This window comes from Haliotis rubra, unplaced genomic scaffold, assembly GCF_003918875.1.
Source record: "Haliotis rubra isolate DU_JTF1 unplaced genomic scaffold, ASM391887v1 Scf1317, whole genome shotgun sequence".
In the NCBI taxonomy this organism is placed as follows: domain Eukaryota; kingdom Metazoa; phylum Mollusca; class Gastropoda; order Lepetellida; family Haliotidae; genus Haliotis; species Haliotis rubra.
Window position 1 is genome coordinate 117,018 of NW_025765245.1, and position 23,985 is coordinate 141,002.

Genomic DNA, 23,985 nt, shown 5'->3' on the forward strand with positions numbered 1-23,985 from the left:
TTGTTCAGTACCACGTTTGTCCCTCTCTCCCTTTACAACAGCACGCCAACTATATTCGATAATCCAGACTATAGTCTGTTTGCAGTGAAAAAGTACCGATGAATATCACTTTAAACAAAAAAGTAAATCGAATAAAATTAAATTAAGATTGCGAATCCTCATTAATTTACCTTGCCAATTAACTTTTAAATTTCAGAAGCTTATTCAACTGAGGATAAAAGTTGTTTAACAAATGAACATTGTTTTAAATCGCTATTATTGGTTTCTGTTACAAGGGGTATTTTGCAGTAGTTGGAACAGTGAAACAAATGCACGTGCGCTGCGTGATGAGCGTTAAATTAGACTACCGTAGAAACCAAACCTTCTTGTTCTCTGGGTTCCATTTAATGTGCATACCCCCTTGTAATACAAACCAATAATAGCGATTCCCCTCTCTCTCTCACTTATCTAAATTCCTCTCTCTTTTCCCTTCTCTCTCTCGTCTTCCCTTCTCTCTCTTGTCTCGACACCATTTAGCTGGAATATTGCTGAGTGCGGCGTAAAACTGAACTCACTCTTGTCTTGCTCTTCTCTTTTCTCTCTTATTTCATATGGGTACGTTTGAATGTTTCAAATAACATAACGTCTTTCTTCTTTTTTCCGCAGTTCTGTGAAAGAGATGAAACTTCCGGAGAAAGAATGGATGTCATGTGTTCAGGAAGCCAATAAGTTCCAAGAATCTCAGCACCTGCAGTTAACCATGGAAACGAACTGATGCTTTTGAACATTGAGAGAGGAAGTCTTGTGAGAATCATTGAAATCATTATCTCACCACACCATGGAACTCTTTCATGGATCCAGACATATATTTATTGGTATTCATTATGAGAATGGTCACAATACAGACGTACTGTCTGACAGTAATATAAATCATTTTTGGAGAAAATGGCATTAATGCAAAACAAAATATCATTTTTGTTGAACCAGACACACTTATTTATTTGTTTTCTGTTGAGTCTGGAGGCCAGATATGAACAAACTTAGTCAGGGTTTATTCTTGACCTTTGAAGTTATAGTTTTAAAAAGAATTTGAAAATTAATATAATTAAAAGATAAAGTACACCTAGTCTTGCCAGGGCTCATCTTTACATGAACATGTATAGATATTGTGTTCAAGAGTAAGTTATGGAAATATTGTAATAAGGAATTAATATCTACTTTGGAGTTGTCTCCCTTGCATCACATCCGATTTGGGAGTTATCTCCCTTATGATCTTGCTGTTATGGCTGAGTATTTCATGTGAGAAAATGTGGATTTTGTATGTTGTCTCATCTGGAGACTCTGACTGTTTTGTATGTTGCTGTTCCCAGACTGTTTGCACATTGCATTTATAACTTGAGATTCATCACTGGATGAGGGTAATAAATGTACTGACGAGAAAATGACAGCATTATCGCAAGATCATCATGAAAGATCTAACTAGGCGGACAATTGTTCCTTGGGGAGTGTCCTCCCAAAATTAATGGTGGTACATTTTGGATATCTTAACTAACCTGCTTTGATACTTAATGACCTGAAGATAAAACGGGTTATGATTAACTTATGAAAGGGATCTTTTGATCCACAGGAAATACTAAATTCTGAATTTGTGGGAATTATTTGTATGGCAACTATCAACAACTTGACAGTTTTTGTTCTAGAACTTTTGGAATTCTGGGCCCTGTTCCATGAAGAGATCATAGTTCTTAGACCATGCTAGAATATGAACATTATTAAGATCTTGTTACTATGGTTACTTCAGGGAACAGGGCACTGAAGTAGTGAATTGAATTGAGTGAGGAAATCCTGATTTTAAAATACAGCAATGACCCAAATGCAAAATCAGCCTTTGTTTCTCCTCATAAACATTATTTTGGGTCAAAGCGTTGCTCCTAGTAATTTAATCACAGATTTTTGACATTATCTATGCACTTAAAGATCTTCGAAAAGAATTCCAAAATTTAAACAATTTTTTTTTTTAATTTGCCAGCATTGTAATTTGTTTTAGATAGTTAAAAAATTCCTGGTACTCAAATTGCCAAGAAACTGGTATGGTCAAGAGCCTTTAAATATGGTTATGCCGCCTTGTCTATGTCATTTCATTGGAATGTTTGCTGGTGAAACAGCCTTCCCTAAGTCAGGAAGACGTTACATATTTGCATTTAACACTCATTTGTTTATGATTATATCTCTGTGAACATAATTGTATCCTGTCTGTTTCTGGTGGTTTTGATTTTTTTTTCAAGAATTCTTTATCCGAGTTTAGAGCCTTATTAAGTCAGTTACCATGGAAACTGTCCAACTTTGGTAGCTTCGCTAATCATTAACTATGAAAGGATATTGAGTTAAATATGAAGTATGGTACTGTATGTACAGCGTTGTTGTCATATACTGGGTAGAGTTATGTCCCTTGTTAGTGCCAGGATCCTCAGATTGTTGGTTCAAGTCTCAAATTGATCCTGATTGTGATGTTTAGTATGTTAGCAATACATGGTGATTTCTCACAAAAACGGTAAATAGGCGGTACTATGTCTTGACCTTCTGATGCAGACTTGTGATTCAGCTAATGTTCATCATCGGTCGGGGGTGGTGGGTAGCCCAGTGGTTAAAGTGTTCGCTCGTCACGCCGAAGACCCGGGTTTGATTCCTCACATGGGTACAATGTGTGAATCCCATTTCTGGTGTCCCCGCCACGATGTTGCTGGAATATTGCTTAAAGTGGCGTAAAACCATATTCACTCACTCATCCTTAGTCGTCCAGTATCTCCATTCAAACTGACCCCCTGGATCCAACGCTAGATTCCTATAAAGGCTGGTGCTTTCATGACAACCATGACTTGCCTTTCGAGGCACTTCTCTAAAACTAGATGGCCAGTTCAGTTGTACTGTGCTTTCATTATTTGATAGGGCGATGGGGTAGTCTAGTGGTTAAAGCGTTTGCTTGTCACGCTGAAGACCCGGGTTCAATTCCCCACATGGATACAATGTGGGAAGCCCATTTCTGGTGTCCCCATCGTGATATTGTGAAGATATTGCTAAAAGCGGTGTAAAACTGAACTCACTCACTCATGATTTAACCAAGATTTGTTTAAAGCTCATGAGTGACACAAATTCTGTGCAGTGTGATAAGGTGACATCACTTCTGGTATGAAATGGCGGTGGCGCCGCGGACCCGGGTTCGATTCCCCACATTTGTACAATGTGTGAAGCCCATTTCTGGTGTCCCCAGCCGTGATATTGCTGGAATGTCACTCAGTCTGACAGGTCAGACGGTCAATTGGTCTAGGGTGCTGGTCATAGCAGAATGGAGATAACTGGATACTCGTCAGCAAGGTCTTTCTGATTTGTGAATGGTGGTCAGCTGGAATGGTCATTGATTCAGTTCTGGCAGTTCCGATGATTGCTACAAGGTGGTGTGGTCACTTTTCAATGAAAGTATTGACCAGGGAACAATTTGTCAGACTTCTAACAACATATCTGCAGGTTGCGTTGTAAAACTTTGCATCTCTTTCTGTAGATTTTGCATCTTTGGTGCAATTACGAACAACTTTCAGACCTTATTACGTTGAAAGTAAAAAATCAAGTTCTTACTGCAACCGACCTTTTAAATATGATTTGACATTTGAATTTTAAAATGTCTATTTTATTTCTTTTTTCAAAAATTCTAAATGTGCCTGTTTCTCCTTGCCAAATGTTTTGAGGTCATATGTTTAAAAGTGATTAGCTGTTGATGGATAGGGTTCCTTGTTTATTGGTTTATTGTTTTTGCCGCAATCAGCAATATCCAAGCTATTTTCGTCGGCATGTGAATAATGGGTAATCAAGCCAAGACCAGTCAGTCTTGTGCTTTATATCATAATCATCGTTTTACATCATTCTGACAGAATGATTTGTGTCGACCAAGTCAGCGAGCCTGACAACCCGTTAGTCGCCTCTTACGACAAACGACATCATTGTTGATGAAGATTAATTCTGTCCCTGACATGAACCGTTCTAGGAATCATGTATATCCCAAGCACAATCCTAGCAGATACAAGAGGTATCAACAGCAAAACCGATACAGCTGACCTTGAGTGTATTTGTTGAAAATAACACTTGCAAACGTTTTGAATAATTGAAAATAAGAATGATTAACAGTTCTTGGAGTGTCGCTATGAATTTTCACTTTTTTTTAGAAACATTTTACTTTTTGTACAATTTTTGGATGAACTGTTTGTTTGCAATTGAAACAGTTTTTTTTGATAGTTTTGAAATCTATTTTTGGAACTTTGACCATTTTACCAGCAAGATCTTTGCTGTCATAGAAACAAGTGTTTGATTTTTCTATTGAATGATAGAATTTGAAAATGTTCTTGAAACAAGAGAAAATGTTTCGAGTGAAAAATAAGGAATTTTAGAAACGAGCAGGCGTCAATTGTCAGCTTATCTGGAACTGAAAACTTGCACTACACCAAGGAAGAAACATGCTGTTTCTTAATGGTGTTTGGATGTGCTTAAATGAAATATGTTGGTCCTCTTGTAAGAAAGTTGTTGGATTGTGATATTGCTGATTAACCAGCAGTTACTAAACCACCAAAACATAGTTGGTTTTGTGTTTATTAATTGTTTAACGCCGCACTCAGCAATATTCAAGTTATATGGTGGCAGTATGTAAATAATCGAGTCTGGACCAGACAATCCAGTGATCAACAGTATGAGCATCGATCTACGAAATTGGGATACAATGACATGTGTGAACCAAGTCAGCGAGCCTGACCGCCCAATCCTGTTAGTCGCCTCTTATGACAAGGATGGGTTACTGAAGATCAATTCTAACCCTGATCTTCACTGCTGTCACACGCAGTGTGCGAAATAGCCACTGGCCTGCTAGCCAATGACTAGTTAAAATCCGGTCGGGCCAGTAAATCTCCACAGTCACTGGCCCGACTGGCTAGTGAATTTTCATGGGGTCATTTTGTAAATATATCAATCTCCCCGACTTTTAAATCATGCAAAATTATGGTCTGATAAAATGTTCATCAATCATCATATTAGCAATTTAATGATGAAACCCGTGTCTACATTCGAATTTCGGGTTAGTGAATTATTGTGTGGGCTTGTAACTTTCAAGCATAGCTAGCCCGACTGGCTGGCAAAATTTGGAAACTATTTCGCACACTGGTCACACGTACAAGTCCACGGGACTATCTTCAACATTTTCAAACCTTCAGGGTAACGTATTAACAGGCGATGATGACACCTAGACAGTGTCGACTGAATGGCATAGCATACTGTATTGTCTGGTCCTCTTTCGTACAAGTTCAAACGTTTAATGTTCACCGAAATATTTATTTGCTTACGCTGTAAGTTGCTTTGATCTAACACATTCAATGTCACCGTCAAATTGTCAAATTTGTCTTTGTGATAAAAATCAGAATTTTGTTGGAACAAGTTTAGTGGTATAATTTTCTGTTCAAAATCTCAACTATTACACTAGGGTGATAATGGTTCGTGACTCTAGAGTTGTTTCAGTTTGTTTTTATCATGAATAAGAAACAAATGAAAGACAAAATTTTGTAGTGAAACCTGTTAGATTTGACAGCTTGGTCATCTTGCCCCTTTGTATAATCCTTGCTCTGGGGCATAATCCTTGTCCCGTCACATAATGCTTGCCCAGGCGCATAATCCTTTCTTATGGATTGATTATCTTGGAATATGTTTCTGTAAATGGGTCTTGCAGCCATGAGCTGGTTGACATTTCTTGAACAGACTTCAACAGTCTAATCTACGAAACATAATTCAGAGCTCTTTTGCAGAGTGAAATTAGTTTGCTATTGTGGCCAAGATCAGTGTTGTGAACGCCTCACTTGGTTTCAAAGTACTTTTAGAAGCATTGCATATTGTTTGTGTGTCTTCCTTGGCATTACTTGTTCCTTCCAAAAGGTGTTGATCAGCTGAACAAAGCAAGCGTTCAGTCACATTTATTGGTCATTATGTATCTGGTCTGTTTTGTAACATTGTAAGTTGGGCAATGATGTTTTTTTCATCCAGTTCATAAAAAGAGCAGGCTGGGCCAGTCCTGTCCTCATCAGCGCAATGATTTGCTGCTTGGAGTTATGTCCCTTAGTCGTGCTAGGATCTGATGAGCAGGTTTCATCCTGATTGTGACTCTGCACCACACCCGTGATTGTGGCTTCTCCAAACTTGCAGGTTTACGTCATGTTCCTAGTGCTCTCACACAGTCATTATGTAAAACCATGTTTTGCAGTGAAATCTTACTGCAAAGATGATTAAAACTTGTGTATAGACTTCCTATAATTGTAGCGCTAATGTCGTTTTGTATATCCCTTCATGAAAGTACAGGGTTTGTACAAGGTGATCTTAGTGCTAAGGTAACCCTATACCTTAATATGGACTTGGGACAGTTGAAGGGCTAAGATAACTTAGTAGTATGTCCCTTCCCTTCATGTTCATTTGCAGGGTTTGTTGTACAAAGCGATCTTAGTGCTAAGGTGATTGTAACTCCCATACCTTAACATAGAATTACAACTGTCTTAGCGCCAAGGTGATTGTAACTCTCATACCTTAATGTAGACTTTTAACTGTCTTAGCGCTAATGCTGTTTTGTACGAAGACACCATGGTTTATTCTGAGATCGGTTACTTTACCTTTCCTCTGTTTTTTACACATGCTCATGGCTTTCATCAATGTGGCATCTGCCCATGGCAATGCAGTTAACTGACTATAAACGACCAGATTCCAAGCTGGGCTGGAATTTTGTTGGTTGATCATGGTCCAAACATCTTTGGATATAAACTGGACTTTTGGAAGATGCTAAAAATGGTAAAAGTCTTATACCTGCATCACTTTGGGTATTCTTCTTGAATTAGGCACAGTGGGGTAGCCTAGTGGTCAAAGCGTTCGCTTGTCATGCAGAAGGCCCGAGTTCGATTCCCCACATGGGTGCAATGTGTGAGGCCCATTTCTGGTGTCCCCAGCCGTGATATAGCTGGAATATTGCTAAAAGCGGCGTAAAACTAAACTCACACACTCACTCTTGTATTAAGCTGACACGACGTTCTTGACAAAACCCAACTCTTCCACTCACTCACTCTGCTTTTTGCATGTGTCAAATAACAGTGAGTTTACTGGGTGAAAGTATTGATGTTTTATGCATGAGTACAGAAGTAACTTCCTTTTGTGCTTGGCTGAACATGTAATTGTGCCTCGTATATTTTTAAGCACCTGATGCAATTCCTGACATCAGTGCTATGTTTTCCATTATTTGTCATTTCACTGTATTTTGGGAGATGTTTTATCAAAATGCTGTCTGGTACAGATTTGATTTGATTTTTTTTTTTAAATTTCATTTCACTGAATTTTGCTCAAATACTCAAGTGTGAAGGAAAATTGAAATTAAAATATTTTTTATGTCTCCTTGAAATGTAACGATTTTCAGATGAATTTTCACAGGTTCTATTTGTAGTAGCTTGAATAATTTGCTGTGATTGATAGCAACAGTGAATGAGTTGGATTAAAAAACTACTATAAGTTTAAAGATATCAATATTTGACGAGTTGGCAGGTTCATAAGGCCGTTTGTAATAAGATATCTTCATTCAAATTATGCTGTAGATTAACCTTTTGTTTTACCCATTATTCTATACTCTTCAAAAAAAGTAGGGGAACCTGAACTTTCAATTTGGTTAGGAAGTATAAGCGTTAACAAACTTAAACTTTCCAAAGACAGACATCTTATGAACGCACCACCATTTCACTTTATCATCACCCCTAAATACAACGCATGGGATGCACTTGCACAAAGCAGTAGCCCCCCATACACGTGCATGGGGTGTCATTCTTGATTTAGACAGTTTTCAAGAAGGTCGATAAATCACTGAAGACCATCAATTTGAACAATCATCTTGCATCACACAGTTGTTCGTGTGTGTTTCTTCTTTTTTGTTTGAATTTGTTTTTGAAGAGTATATATCATTTGACATTTTATCCATCCTTGAATGAATTCATCCTTTTCTATTTGTCAGTGCGGGGTCAAAGAATTTTCTTTTATCTTGTGAGTTTGTCCAGTCTTGTTAATGTTTTATCCAGGTGTTATACCGTCCACTGGTAGCTTTTATGTTGTCAACATTCCATCAAAAACAGATCTTGAGGATCCAGTTGTCTGGCACGCCGCAAACAATGGTTGGAGTTGTCTCCCTTGGCATGCCATAAACCCATGATTCGTAACTACTCATGTCATTCCGGCAAGCCGGATGGCGACTCGTACCCCTCTCATGGTCATGTTCATGACTGGGCCTTGTCTAAGCGCAAACAGGCACAGAGATGAAAGTAGTCAGGACTATTTCCAAGGAAAGATAACTCTGAATTTCCAAACATGGCTACTCTTAGAAATTTATAGTACAACACGAAAGTCACTTTAGGTAAGTTTCTTATGTCGTTAACAAATATCAGCAACAAGATAATTTTATAATCATGGAAATAATAATGAAAATCAATAATCGCAAAGAAACTATTTGACTCATTTCACATTTTACTACATGTGATTTGATTGGTTTGCAATTCTTGGCAATAATGGCATGCTATTCGGGTACGAGTCTTCTTATAGGTCACGGAAAGAGACGAGTAGTTACGAACGCCATTATTGTGCATTCAAACCCATTTTGCCCCAATTAAGTTTCTAGGTTTGTCAACCCGTTGTTTTCGTGACTAGAATATTGGGGACTAACTATATCATAAAACCCCGATTTGAACCATGCTGGCTCAAAATGTAACCCAGTATCTATCTGATCTAAAACCCAATGGCTTCAAGGAAAGATATAGTTCCGTGGCGGATCCAGTTGTGAAAATGACAAAAGACCAAAGTTAATTGAAGTTAATGTTTTGCAATGGCGGAGCCAAGGTGGGGTTCAGGGGGCTCAAAACCCGTCAACCCCCTCCTTTGAAAATTTCAATATTCACAGAAACAATATTGAAGCCGATTACTTTATATATTTTTAGCTCACCTGATCTTTTCCACATCCAGTTTCCCCAAACTTGCCCTACTCTAATGGAGTACAGCAGTGCAACCAATAGTCACTAAGAATGCTGGTGTCGTCTTTATATTTAATTTCACCGGTTGTCTTTTACACTGAGTGATCTATGTAGTCAAGTTGTGATAGATTGCGTTGGTATTGTTTTGTGCTGTCAGTCTTGTTGGTTCGACGAAACAAATTTGGATTCAGAAGTTGAATTTAGGGACAGGGGATAAAATTAGTATTCTTCTTTCTTTTCGTCACATATTGGGATGTTCCCCAGGGAACGCAAATTGAATGTCTCTCAATCTGTTGTTTTGTGTGATATTATAAGGAACTGAATCTCACCAATAATGGCAAATGGTGCCACAGTTTTAAAATATTTCTTCAGTTACTTAACCATCTTTAAAATTAGGTCACATTTTATTTTGGGGTCGGGGAGAGGCTTGTGGTCTGTTCATTCTAGCTGTTCAATACTTCTTTCATTTTAAACCATTCTAAATAGAAGTGATGGAGAAACGTAGTAGTTTTACGTCTTTATTCTGGATATCTGGACACGAAGCATTCATCGGGACATGGTTAGTCCAAGCAACTCTTTTTATACCATTACGATTCATGAATACATGACATGTTTTATGGAGAACTTCTGTTTTAATCTTTACACGATGTGAGCTAATTCTCGCCCCTTCATCACCTGATTTTATTCTAAATGCCTTTCAAAAACTGCATTATGATTCAAATGGTCATTTAGGAAAATTATCAAATCATGTTCATATATATTTAGTTTATCATGGGTTTTTTAACACCTGCTATCTGCATATAAATGGGAAAATGTTATTTTATAAAATCCAGTGGTATCTTGACTCATTTGAAATTTAATCCTTGTGTACTGATCGGTGGTTTACAACTGATCACAGCAATTAATGGTATTCTTCTTGCATTTATTTTCGGTTGGAGTTCTGGGGGTGGGGTGGGGGTGGGGTTGAAAGAAATGATTCGTATCTCCTCAGGCTTTCCTGCCACAGACATGTAAAGCTGTACTCACTCACTATGACCACCAACATCTCAGGGATTTAGATTAGACATTCAAATGAACTGACATCCTTGATCATCTCCAGGGTATACGCTACGATAAATCTCCACTATAGCCTGGATGCAGGCTCGGCCCCATCATTTTATTACCTCCCTTGGCTGGCTTTTTATCCAAACAGTACGCGGGGAAGTTGAGCGTACCAATCACAACTCACTTTCGCTTCTTTTATCTAACCGATTAAACTTAAACCGATTAAATTGTTGCAGAGGTACTCTGAAAGAGGTAGAAAGAGCTCTTGCATATATTTTTTAAGATTTCAGACCTGTCAATTTGTCTGTACGATTTTCCCCAAAATTTGAGTCACACTGTGTCTTCTATCTTTGTTGACACTGGCAAGCTCGGTTGTAACGGCAGCTTAGCTGATTGGCTGTGAGAATGCGGAGCCAGCAAAGGGAGGTAATAAAGCCATAGATGCATCCAGGGTACAATTTATCGTAACGTATACCCTGGAGAATACCGAGAATGATGAATCGATAGTTTCATCAATTTCCAAAATTGTAGTTCTAAAATTCTGAATTCCCTCTTTTGTGAGAACTTTTCTTTTCTTTTCTTTTCTTGTTACTTTCTCTTTAAAAATTACAGTCCATGTTTTCTGAAAAATAGCTGAAAACGCACTGGGTGAAATTGAAACTAAATGTTCAAACAAGTTCGAATGTCATCTTCAATAACAGTGTTGTGGGCATGAGTGTAGAAAGGGCCTGTGTAGAAAGGGGATCAGCTTGTCAGAAATACTGGGATTGTCCCTGGCCCTGAGCGGCTTGAAATTTTCACAAACGCTTCTAAACAGACATTTACGTAAATCTGTAGTGTAGAAATCTTTCACCATTTTCATTAAACTGATGAAGGTGAATTACGGTATTGGAGACACTCTTAAAATTTCAAATTGTGTCCTGGAGCAACTCTTCCACGGATAAGTTTTGAATATTTGTTATGGTTAGATATTTCATTATATATACACACATGTGAAAATGAACCTCTCTTACTCCTGTTTAAAATGACAAGAGCATGGTCATACAATCTGGAGCAGCTGAATGTATCTGAATGTGGATGGTTCGAAGTTGATGTGCAAATGTATTCTCATTATATTTGTTGTGAGAATAAATGTTGTCTATTTTTTACATTCTCGTGTTCTGTGTTCAATTTATTTTACGACAATGATTTGTTGAACAGTAACTTGACGACGTACACAGCATGGCAAGTTGAGAGCGTCGGACCCACTCCTTCTGTACCTTGCTTGCCATGTTCTGCCAGTAGGTCTGGCATTCTGGATTGGTGAGAGAGGTTTTACGCCGCTTTTAGCAATATTCCAGCAATATCTTGGCGGGGTACACCAGAAATGGGCTTCACACATTGTACCCATGTGGGGAATCAAACCCAGGTATTCAGTGTGACGAGCGGACGCTTTAACCATTAGGCTACCCCACTGCCCCTCTGGATTGGTGGGTTTAGTTTTAGTTTATGCCGCACTCAGCAATATTCCAGCTATATGGCTGCAGTCTGTAAATAATCGAGTCTGGACCAGACAATCCAGTGATCAACAGCATGAGCATCGATCCACGCAATTGGGATATGACATGGGTCAACCAAGTCAGCGAGCCTGGCCAACAGATCTTGTTTATTCACCTCTCATGACAAGCATGTGTTGCTGAACACTAATTTTAACACAGATCTTCAAGTGAGCATCAAGAAGTGGGGTTAGTTGATGCAGCGAGTGAGTGAGAGGTTTTACGCCGATTTTAGCAATATTCCAGCAATATCACGGGGGGAGACACCAGAAATGCGTTTTGATGCAGCGAACTCCCACGGGCACATACTGAATAAAGGTGAGCCTCTCGTTATGTTCATCCATTAAACAACCCACAATGTTTTATGGTATTTTTGTACGAACAGCAATAAACTCATTCAGAAAATTGACAACAAAACAGATTATTTCTTTCATCATTTTTACATACACAAATATTTCAAGCAATAGCGCTGTATAATTCCAAGAATACCTCTATTACATCACTGTGATGCACAAGGAAAATTGGTAGCATTATGCTGTTGCACGTACAACTGGTAATGGAAAGTTGACAGTGAATGGGACTTCTGTTAAAAAATTAATAAAGCGTGACGACAGCCAAAATACAGGATTTTTGAGTGCGTTTAGTTTTATGCCACTTTTAGCAATATTCCTGTAATATCACCGCAGGGGACACAAGAAACGAGCTTCACACATTGTACCCATGATGGGAATTGAACTTAGTTCTACAGAGTGATGAGCGAACACATTAACCACTAGGCTACCCCATCAGTCCACAGGATTTATGAGTGAGTGAGTTTAGTTTTACGCCGCACTCAGCAATATCCCAGCTATATGGCGGCGGTCTGTAAATAATCGAGTCTGGACCAGACAATCCAGTGATCGACAGCATGAGCATCGATCTGCGCAATTGGGAACCGTGTCAACCAAGTCAGCGAAACTGACCACCCGATCCAGTTAGTCGCCTCTTACGACAAGCATAGTCGACTTTTATGGCAAGCACATGAGTTGCTGAAGACCTATTCTAGCCCGGACCTTCACGGGTCCAGGATTTATGGCAATGATGTAGTAGAGGTAGGATACTTGCAGGAATTATGTATATTCCAAAATATTTCATTGTTTCGGTCAGTGGAATGCACACTGAAGATATTGTTGATGCAAAATAAAATCGTTAAAAATGTCAGAATTACAAACTCTTCTAGTCAAAAACTTATAATAACTTGGTAGTACTTAAGATGGAATCCGCTACCTTTCTAAGACTTAACATTGTAATCAGAATAGATTAAATCTATGTACCCTCAACACATGAAAGGAGAATATATCTGCCTTTACAAGCACTACAGCATTTGGGAAGGGATTTTTTTGGTTTTAGTTGAGAGAAAGAAAAAAAATTTAGTAAAAAAACCCAAAATATCTATTACTACTATTAATTTTAAGTTATTGGAAAATTTGTCACAGATTTGTTTATTTGCATTCTAATCTGAAACCAAAATTGTTATAGCAGACATTACAAAGAGATAAGAAGGCATGATACTTTAAGGATGACAACTTCTATATTTTATAATATAGAAATAGTCATCTATAAAGTAGCATACCTTTCTTATAATTCATCAACTCCTAAAATGACCATGAAACAGATCATTACAAAACCAGCCAGGCTAAAATAGTTTGAACTCCTGCTGCAAAATTGAGCATTTACAGAAACATTCTGTACATCACCGGGCTGGTACATTCTGATCAGGAGATCCGGGGTAGAATAGGTCTTCAGCAACCCATGCTTGCCACAAAAGGCGACTATGCTTGTCGTAAAAGGCGACTAACGGGATCAGGTGGTCAGGCTCGTTGACTTGGTTGACACATGTAATCGGTTCCCAATTGTGCAGATCGATGCTGATGCTGTTGATCACTGGATTGTCTGGTCCAGACTCGATAATTTACAGACCGCCGCCATATAGCTGGAATATTGCTGAGTGTGGCGTAAAACTAAACTCTGATCAGGAATATTGATCTGGTCACAAGTAATGCATATCCTTAGTTACTACATAGATGTGTTGCATATGTTAAAGTCGTTAATCAGTATGTCAGTTGCTTAGCAACAATGTCAGTGATGACAAGAAACTCAAATATTCTACAATCAAACAATTTCATGATTGTTGTGAAAATAATAGAATGTGTCCCAGCTTGTATTATTACAGTAAGTTATTCCAGCAATATCATGGCAGGGACTCCAGAAATGGACTTCACGCATTGTATCCATGTGGGGAATCAAACTCAGGTCTTCGGCGTGACGAGTGGACGCTTTAACCATTAGACTCCTCCACCTACCCTTATTATTACAAATGCATTGAGGTGAAATAGGGTTTAACATCCGAGATAGTGGCACTAATACAACAATGTGCATGCGTGTATGTGTAGTTGCTTTGACTTAACAAACTAATTAGTGCTATGGTGTGGTGCTTGCAAACTGAAATACCATGCTGTAGTTGATTGTTTGTTTAATTGTATATAGTTAAACACCCTACACAGCAATATTCCAGCTATATGATGGCAGTCTGTAAATAATCAAGTCCAGACCAGACAATCCAATGATTGACATTATGACAATCCATCTGTGCAATTGGGATACGATGACATGTGTCAAGCAAGTCAGCGAGCCTGACCACCCGATCCCGTTAGTCGCCTGTTATGACAAGCATGGATTGCTGAAGATCAATTCTAACCTGGATCTTCACTGGTTATGTCTGACTGAAGCAAGACAGACATTAACAACACTAACATTGATACCAGCTACTTTCCATACACCAGTCACATTTAGTGAGATCAACGTTCAATTAGACATCAAACACAAATTTACAAAGCCTTTCAACTGGCGTTTTCAACATGTTCATGGCTTTTTCAGCTGATTTGTTAGCTGTCAGTATTTTTCTAAACCCCGTGTATTAAGTAAAACATAATTCTCAAATCTTCCAAGACAGTTTCACAACCAACAAACAATAAAATATACTGAACAACATTAGAAACGCACCACACTAAAATGTACCGACGATGCTCAGATATCATGGGTACATTTCAGTATGACAGGGATATTTCGTATTATATGGGTGGTGCGTTTCTAATATTGTTCAGTATATATTAAGTCTGCCATGAATTTTCTTAAATCAAGCATATGTCATTTTGTACAAATTCAAGGTATCTTGGTACTTTTTTAATGCTTTCAAAGGTTGACACAAAACATTAAGGCTTTCCAAGATTGACCTTGAACTTCAAGGCATTTTCAAACCTGCATGGTCCTTTGCTATTCTGAATGATGTGCAAAATATCAGATTCTGTTAGAAAGTCAGATGTACTTTACATATTCTCAAAATTCATTTACTTGCGATATCATACATGAAGTGATCTAAACTTAAGAGACATGATCCACAGATTAGGTGAGGTTAACATAACACTGTGTCAAGTCGTACAAGTGACAATTCAACCATCACAAGAGCGAGTTAAGTTTTACGCCACACTCAGCAATATTCCAGCTATATGGCGGCGGTCTGTAAATAATCGAGTCTGGACCAGACAATTCAGTGATCAACAGCATCAGCATCGATCTACGTAGTTGGGATACAATGACATGTGTCAACTAAGTCTGTGAACCTGGCCACCTGATCCCGTTAGTCGCCTCTTACGACAAGCATGGGTTGCTGAAGATAAGTTCTAACTCGGATCTTCACAGGTACCAGTCACAAGAGTGAGCAAGTTTAGTTTTTCACCGCTTTTAGCAATATTCCAGCAACATCATGGCTGAGGACACCAGAAATTGGCTTCACACATTGTACCCATGTGGGGAATCGAACCCGGGCCTTTGGTGTGACAAGAAAACCACTAGTCTACCCCATCGACGCCCCAAGTCACAAGAAAGGAAGTTAAGTAGTCATTTAATAATATCATATTGCAACCCTGCCAAGCATTCAGAAAGCTCTGTCAAGCATATTGCATAATACATCAAACATAATTTTCAACTATACCTGTAGCTTTACTGTTTATGGTGAAATAAAGTTACCTTAATGGGTCAGGTGGTCAAGTCTAGGAGCATTGTTGCTCATTTAATCAATCACTGGATTTCCTGGTCCAGACTTTATTACTTACAGGTTGCCATATGTTCGTAAGAGAACATGACAAATTGTAGTCGTAATATACTGAGTGGAGTTTATTCCCAATATCACGTGAAATACAAAACTGATGTCATGATCGGATACGCAAGAGCTTAGTATATATAATCATGCGCTCACTTTGTGTTTATATGTATCACTCAGTCACAGTATGTTTCCATTATGAATTCCTCAGCCAAATTTTGTTTTTCTTCGTGATTTCTGCACATGGTGCTCAAGGGAACTGATAATCACACACACATTCATAGCATATCGCTAAACAAAAACAATGTCCTTTCATGAAGTAATAGAATCACAAAATTATCCAACACCATAGATCCAGTGCTGATTGTAGTGGGATTTTTTGTAAAAAACCAAAACAATTGTCCTCATTATTGCAACAAAATTGATCGCTTCGAGTGCTAAATAATCAAAACTCAATTACATATCACTGATCAGTCATTCATCGGGATAAGCAAGTGAAACAATTCATAATTTCTATTTTCTTAATTGTGATAATCATGATTATCAAGATAGGTAGAAAATAAAGCCATAACAATGAATTAAGTTCTTACTTCAGACTCCTCACTTACATCGTCTTAAGTACAAGTTGATTGTTAAACCAAACTTGAAACATTGTATGTTCACTCAAACGGTAGTCTTCACTTTTCCCTCAGCAATCCACTGTTGCTTCTTCCTGTCTTTGAGGTCAGTGAGAAAGGATTCCAGCTCCCTTAGCGATTGCCTCTTCTCCTCAGTCATTGCCTCAGCATCTGCCTCTATCACAGGCACTGCTGCATCCATTGCGATCGGAGCCGCTACAACAGTGCTGGGTATTGCTGGCTTTGTGGCCAAGGTATTTATTTTCTGTGACGGTTCTTCTTTCTTCAATGTTTGCTTTGGTGAGGGTTGTCTTGTTGCCTTTGGAAGGGGGTTTTCTTGGCGGTGATCTTTCTCTTGACCGGCTCCTTGATGAGGCGGAGGATGAGGATGACGACCATGTTGATGATGATGTGTATGACCTTGACCTCCGCCTTGGTGGACTACGGGATCTACTCCTGTCTCTACTTCCTCTGGTACCTTCGCAGTGATTCTTTCTACAGTATCTATCACATTGCCGATTTCTCCCTATGCGTGGTCGACAGTCTTGTCTAGTGTAATCATAACTATCATCATCATACAAATCCTTGCCTCTATTCCGTTCATTCCCCCTTCGCTTTTCAAGAGAATATTCTTTGCGATGATGATCATCATCATACCGACTTCGTCGATCATCATCATATCTATCACGCCATTTGTCACGATCGTGATGTTCATCTTCATAATCATCGTGACTATGGTGACGATATTCATCATGATGATAAGAGTCACGTTTATCCCTTTCATCACGATAACGATCAGTTTTATATTCGTCAAAACTATAGTCATTGCTGTAGTTATCGCTGTGCCCATCCTCATCATAGTTGCCCGTAACTGTAGAACTCTTCCTCTTCCCTTTGCTGGACACAGTATTATCTTTCCTTTGAGACCTTGACCTCTCCTTGGGTACATCCTGTCTGCCCTTACTGTCTCTCCTTTCTGAATTTCCTTCTGAATCACGTCTTGAAAACTTCTCTTCTTCGAAAGACTGAGAAAAACTTTTCTGTGGAGCTTCTTGCATCTTGTCTTTGGCTCCTTGCTTCTTCCCCTTGAGATCTTTCTGCAGACCCTTCTCCTTGAGGAACAATCGCTCAAGTTCATCATCATCTGACTCATTCTCTTCCACATGCTTATCAGCCCGATACTTTGACAACTGTTTCCCGGAAAAGATATGAATGCCACTTGGATCATTTGGAGTGGCAGACTTCCCACCGGTGGTTATACTGATCTGAATATTGTCATACTTCCCCCCATCTGGTTTGATCTTGATGTCGACGGGTGGTGAGTCGTCCCACTTGGAGGCCACATGAAACAGAGATCTGCTGGACAGATGAGACTGTAAAGCTTCTTCATCCTTGCTGACACCTCTTGGCAACTCATCAATCTTCCCAAACCCACCTATGGTAACAGGAAGATCCTCCCCTTGAGCTTTCTCTAACTTTTCACTGAGGGAAGACACACTGGAGTCTTGAAGCACCTTCTCTGGCGATTTGGATCTTTTGGATCCTTGGGTCCATCGTTCGTTTGAAGTAGATCTTCTCTCATTTCCAGATCCTTGCATTGATATTTCTTTCGAAGTACAGGGTTCCACAGATGCTTTGAGTTTCTTCCTCTTGTCATCTTCATTCCCTCGGTCAGGCATCTTCTTTGTTTCGATCTCTGCCTTCTTCTTTGAGCTACTTCTTTCAATACTAGAACCCCTGTCATCCCTTCCTGTTTTCCCTTCCCCTTTGGAGTCATGTCTGCCTTGGTTCTTTGGCTTCGATAATTTGTCCTTTTCATCAGAATATTTTGCTGACTTGGCATGTTTTCTTGCACTGGAGTCCCTTCCTTTTTCTTTCTTTCCTTTCCCATCTGCATATGATCTGTGGTAGTCTTTTTCCATGAAACTTCCATCTGTTCGAATTCCCTTGGGTATAGAAACACCATGTTTTTCGTAATAATCCCCCTTGGGTTTGTCTTCAAAGGAAGAAGATGAGGAAGAGGAACTTGAACTAGAACTAGAACTGGACCTGGAAGTGGAAGTAGAGCCTGAACTGGATTCTGAGCTGGAGCTTCTGGACTTACGGGCTTTACCTTTCCCCTTTCCCTTCTTAAAGTTTGGGGATTCCAGTCTCACAACCTTGCCCACCTTCACATGCTCCCATTCAGGTGAAACAGAGGAATGGGTTTTAAGTTCCATGTCCTCCAAATAGTAGTTTCTACACTTTTTATCATCCCCTTCTTTTATCATCATTTCTCTCTCTTCCCAATCATTCGACCGTCGGCCTTTCAAAATTCGTTGAGATTTTCTCTGCAAAGTGTCTATTTCACTCTCACCATACAAGAAGGCTTCTTCATCAAAAGGACTCTTGGAGGATTTGGTGCTTTTTGGGCTGTGACTCTGATCAAGCTCACTCGGGGAGGAATCTCCGTGGGACATCCTCCTTAGTTTCAGTTCTCCCCAAGCTTGCTGTCTATCACTATCACTATCAGTGGGTACTATCATTCTTCCTCCTGCAAACTCTTCTCGAGGTTTTCGAGCTTTAGGAACAAAGTTGGGATCTTGTGGATTGCAAAATCCTTCTGGAAATGCACTTGATTCTAGAGCATGTCTTGGCTCCTTTGGCTGAGCATCTGGAGACCCCAAACAGGGTATGGACACGTCTTTGTTGAAAATGCTAGCGTAAGGGTTATCTGCTACGTGGCTGTAGCCCCAATGTCTCTGGGAGTCGACTTCCCTCTCCTCCCTATCACAACGGAGTTTTGATTTTGGTGGTGATTCATTCGTGGGTTTGTACTTTCTTTTCCTTTCATCTCTCCTGGAAGTACAAATAAACCTCAGTTAGTACATAACCTATGTAAGTTTGTGCCAGTCACCTCAGTAAGTTTCTAAAGTGTGCGAGTTTAGTTTTTTGCCGCTTTTAGCAATATTCCAGCAATATAACGTCTTGGTACACCAGAAATGGGCTTCACACATTGTACCCATGTGAGGGATCGAATCCAGGTCTTTGACGTAATGAGCGAATGCTTTAACCACTAAGCTACTCCACCCCCAATGACTTGAGTAAATTCATAACCTGTGTACATCTGTGTTAATGAGCTCAAAGTTGGCGTTAATAACCTTGGTAACTTTACACTCTGTATAAATTGGTGTCGGTCACTTCTTTAATTTTGTGTCAACAATGTCATTAGATTAGTGTCAATGACCTAAATAAGTTTATAACCTCTTACTTTTGTGAACCTGGCCCATTATAGATAAATGATGAATGATTCTGTTTTAATTTTGCATTACTATTTTATATAAATCTCAATTGTATGGTTACTGCTACATAACTGATTTATGAGTGCACAAATGTTTCTGCTTGTAACAAGTCACGGAGAGAAACGTTTTAAATGAGGTGCTTTTCTTGTGAACCATTTACTCAGATGAATTACCTGTTGTCCTGTTCTTCCTCTATCAGACGTCTTAATTTATCGGTTGTCTTTTCGAAGACAGACTCATCGTGCCGACTACGGGGCGACCCGTCTCTCTGTCGCCGTGGTGAATAGTCCCTGTGTCGTCGGGGTGACTCTTCTCTACGTCTGCGTCCAGACAATTCCCTGCACTCTTCTGCCGACTCATCTCTGCTGTCTCGAGAATGACCTTGGGAACGGCCTCGTTGGGGTGACACACCAGTGGTGACCTGGATAAGCTAACACTGTTCTATATCTGTCTTTCATGATGAGATAAAAATATTTCCTGCATGTAAGCCCAAGCAAAACTAAGCCCATGGGATTGAAATCGTATTTTCCCCCTTTTTTAGGCAAAAGAGGCTAAATTAAGATTTTTCATGTTATTATTTGGAGTAATGTCGCCTGGTACAAGCACATGGCAATTGTGGGTATTTACATCATTCATTGTGTTACGGTTAACAATTTGCCGTGACAAAAGGATTAAAAGTCCACTTTGAACAAGCAAAATAAAACACTGACAAGTCTAAAATATTCAATAATATATTGAACAAACAATGAGCAAACTACAATGAATGACAATACAGATTTCTAGTACAATGTAATTGAGTCACAAATCTAACATATTGGGTAACAAATATAAAATATTAACTCACCAGAGTCTTGACATTTACAGTGAGAGCATATATACTGATTGAAGGTTGTTAAATGTTCCAAAATTACAAAGAGAATTGGGATAGATGACATGTGTCATCCAAGTCAGCAAGCGTGACCGACCGATCCCGGTAGTCGCCTCTTATGACAAACATGGTTTGCTGAAGACCAATTCTAACCAGGATCTTGACGGTATTTAATAATTACTCACGTAAAACATATTTAATTCAACAATTTAAGCGCAACTCATGCCATATCAAACCGTTCTTTGCCTCCATTATTAAATAAATTATTAAATATGAGGTTCGAAATCTGAGAGCACAACCCTGTGAGGAAATGCGTGTCTACCTTTGATGGTGGCGATATTTTATTTTGATATTAAAAATATTTTTCGAACCGAAGCAAGGGAAGTATGTTGCCAACCTTTGCTCGTTTCGCTCGCATATAGGAAGACTGGTCATTTTCTCTTTGTTGCGTAACCCTATTTGCGCTACAGTTTGCCTGTGGATGAGCATAGGTTACTGTGGAGCGATTTTGACTCCAAAATTACAAAGAGCACAATCTGATAAGATATTGTTATCATACCATCCTGTGCTCCAAAGATCTCAGAAAGGTCAAGGCCTCATCACTGGTGGGATCAAGAGCTACAGCCTGGCGATAACACTCCAGCGACGACAAATAATCCTTCTCATCTTCAAATCTGAAACAAGTTGTTCAGTTCAACACAGTGAAATATGAATAAAACATTGTTATTTTTCTTTGTGACAAATTGGATAAAATAATTGGTATTACGTTCCAACAAATATGAAAACCTCAGTTTTGACTTACTGACTGAGTTTGGTTTTACGCCGCTTTTAGCAATATTCCAGCAACATCACGGCAGGGGGCACCAGAAATGGGCTTCACACATTGTACCCATCAGGGGATTCGAACCCGCTTTAACCAGTAGGCTACCCCACCGCCCCTCAGTTTTGAGAGTGAGTGAGTGAATGAGCATGGTTGTATGCCGCTTTTAGCAATATTCCAGCAATATCCCAGCAGGGGACACCAGGAATGGGCTTCACACATTGTACCCATGTGGAGAATCAAACCCAGGTATTCAGTGTGACGAGAGGATGCTTTAACCATTAGGCTACCCCACCGCCACATAGTTTTGAGAATAAATCACTTTTCAGACTTGAGATGGAGACGATGACTCACAGTTTTCCATGAGCCAGCTTGGTCTCCAGCAAATACTTCCTGGCGTTAGCATGGGTGGGGTTGATCTTGAGAGCCTGTTCAAAGTCTTCAACTGCTCTGGTGAAACTCTCATTGTTGGCATACCTAGACACAGATACAGCACTGGACTCATGCCATGGACAGTGATATCAAACAGTCACAAATCTCGGGGCAACTTATGGGTGAGTGAGTGAATTTTTAGTTTTACTCCGCAATCAGCAATATTACAGCTGTATGACGGTGGTCTGTGAAAAATCAAGTCTGGACCAGACAATCAAATGATCAACAGCATGAGCATCGATCTATGCAATCGGGATACGATGACATATGTCAAACAAGTCAGCAAGCCTGACCACCCAAGCCCATTAATCACCTCTTACGACAAGCATGGGTTACTGAAGATCAATTCTAACCCTGATCTTCACGGGTTGACAACTTATGGAAATATGTAGGCATTTAAAAATCATACTTGTAACAGTCATCAATGTGAAGAGTTGATTTCAGGTATTAGCTTAATGAAATGACATGTCCTGCTGACAAATATATTGTGATCACAAGGAAAAATCTGGCATTTGAACGCATAGGCATTTTGTTGCACCTGAGCAACACAAAACCTAACCATTACAATGCTTAACCGCAAAAGTATAAAGTATAAAGACTTTATAGTTTACATCTGGAACTGACCTTTTAAGATTATATTAGTGACACTGCAATCAGATATGCCAGACTACTGCTTCATGCATGCATACCAAGAATTTAGAAGCAGTGAGTGAGTGAGTTTAGTTTTACGCCACACTCAGCAATATTCCAGCTGTATGGCAGCAGTCTGTAAATAATCAAGTCTGGACCAGACAATCCAGTGATCAACAGCATGAGCATCGATCTATGCAGTTGGGATGCAATGAATTTAGAAGGAAGGATAACAACACATGGATTACAGTGAGAGCGATGTTTTGGTTCTAACACCGTTATCAAGCTCCAAATTCTAAACGAAGAATTTAAAAGCCTCAGTGTTGATCAAATATTTATGGATGTGACCTCCAAATGAGGTCATCAGATCATAATGCAGAGAAGAATTGTATCAGGATACAAGAGATTTAAGGAAAATGAACTTGTCTTACAATGCTCCTCGAGCCACAAGAGCCTCCACGTTGTTCTCGTCGATCTGTAGAGCCTTGTTCAGGTGTTGCATGGCTTCCATCTGCCTCCCTTTCTTGAACAGCGACACGCCCTGGGCCACACTGCAGAACAACACCAACTGATGGCTTTATCCCACATCCATAAGGTTTGAAGAGACACACAAATATGTGCCCAGGACACATAAATGTAGAGAATCAGAGCTTCAGATAACGTTCTGTGTCATTGAGTTATGTGAGTGAGTGAGTTTAGTTTTACGCCGCACTCAGCAGTATTCCAGCTAAATGGGGGCGGTCTGTAAATAATCGAGTCTGGACCAGACAAACCAGTGATCAACACCATGAGCATCGATCTGCACAATTGGGATACGATGACATGTGTCAACCAAGCCAGTGAGCCTGACAACCCGATCCCGTTAGTCGCCTCTTACGACAAGCATGGGTTACTGAAGGTTCATTTTAACCCGGACCTTCACGGGTCATTGAGCTATATACTTGTGTTCATCTCAATTGGGTATCCATATTTCCCTTTGAGTAAACAAATAAATTGTATCCACCTCACTCAAACTCAATTGGGTATTTTACAATTTTCCATTAATTGTAAAAATATAATAAAGTTTAAATGTTGGTTTACGTGTTGGTCATTTATGTGTGAGCTGTAATATGAGAAACGAAAGACTGCAAGCTGCCAAGTTCCGGTGCTGAAATAGATCCTCTCAAAATACCTCAGTTATTTTATATATGTTTGTTTCTACACATGTAAGATCAAACTTATTGAGTATTTTAAAAAATTCAAGCGTACTTCTACGCAATAGACTTTGCGTAATTTATGCAGATACGCAGCTTATCTGTACCTCTGGAGAATGGACACCGAAAAAGATTCACAGCATTTAGAGGGACTCACAATATTATTCATTGTACCTACAACACATCTATGACTTTGTAAAGTGTTTGGTTGTTTCTTTCTGAGCAGTTGCATGATTTCATCCCTCAGTCTACATGATCAACGATCCATTCCAGGCTCTCAAGAAATTATCAAAAGGTACAGTTCTCTACACTGTTACTTCACAGGATCCTTGTATTAACTGCAAGGAACCTTGAAACTAATAATTAGGGGTCGAGTTTGT

General features: G+C 39.4%; 2 protein-coding genes across 5 annotated transcripts in view; one reads left to right on the forward strand and one right to left on the reverse strand.

The window, feature by feature from the left end:
- LOC124267508 (protein timeless-like) overlaps window positions 1-4,740 on the forward strand; it is a 40,397-nt gene extending 35,657 nt beyond the window's left edge. For all 3 annotated transcript variants that reach the window (XM_046702431.1, XM_046702430.1, XM_046702432.1), the window contains exon 23: window positions 646-4,740. In XM_046702431.1, coding sequence (XP_046558387.1) covers window positions 646-754 — 109 coding nt within the window. In that variant the 3' untranslated portion in view covers window positions 755-4,740. The remainder of the gene's footprint in view (window positions 1-645) is intronic.
- The window catches only part of LOC124267507 (serine/arginine repetitive matrix protein 2-like), a 50,339-nt gene that overhangs the window by 2,791 nt on the left and 23,563 nt on the right, over window positions 1-23,985 (reverse strand). The window contains exons 11-16 of one of the 2 annotated variants that reach the window (XR_006896052.1): window positions 22,844-22,963; window positions 21,705-21,827; window positions 21,090-21,204; window positions 19,836-20,083; window positions 16,068-19,219; window positions 4,847-4,848 (exon numbers count right to left, since the gene is read on the reverse strand). Coding sequence is in view for 1 of the 2 variants with exons in the window: in XM_046702429.1 (XP_046558385.1) it covers window positions 16,546-19,219; window positions 19,836-20,083; window positions 21,090-21,204; window positions 21,705-21,827; window positions 22,844-22,963 (3,280 nt within the window). In the remaining variant the exon portion in view is untranslated. Of the gene's footprint in view, window positions 1-4,846; window positions 4,849-15,814; window positions 19,220-19,835; window positions 20,084-21,089; window positions 21,205-21,704; window positions 21,828-22,843; window positions 22,964-23,985 lie in introns of those variants that run through there. The other variant, XM_046702429.1, reaches the window with a different exon arrangement.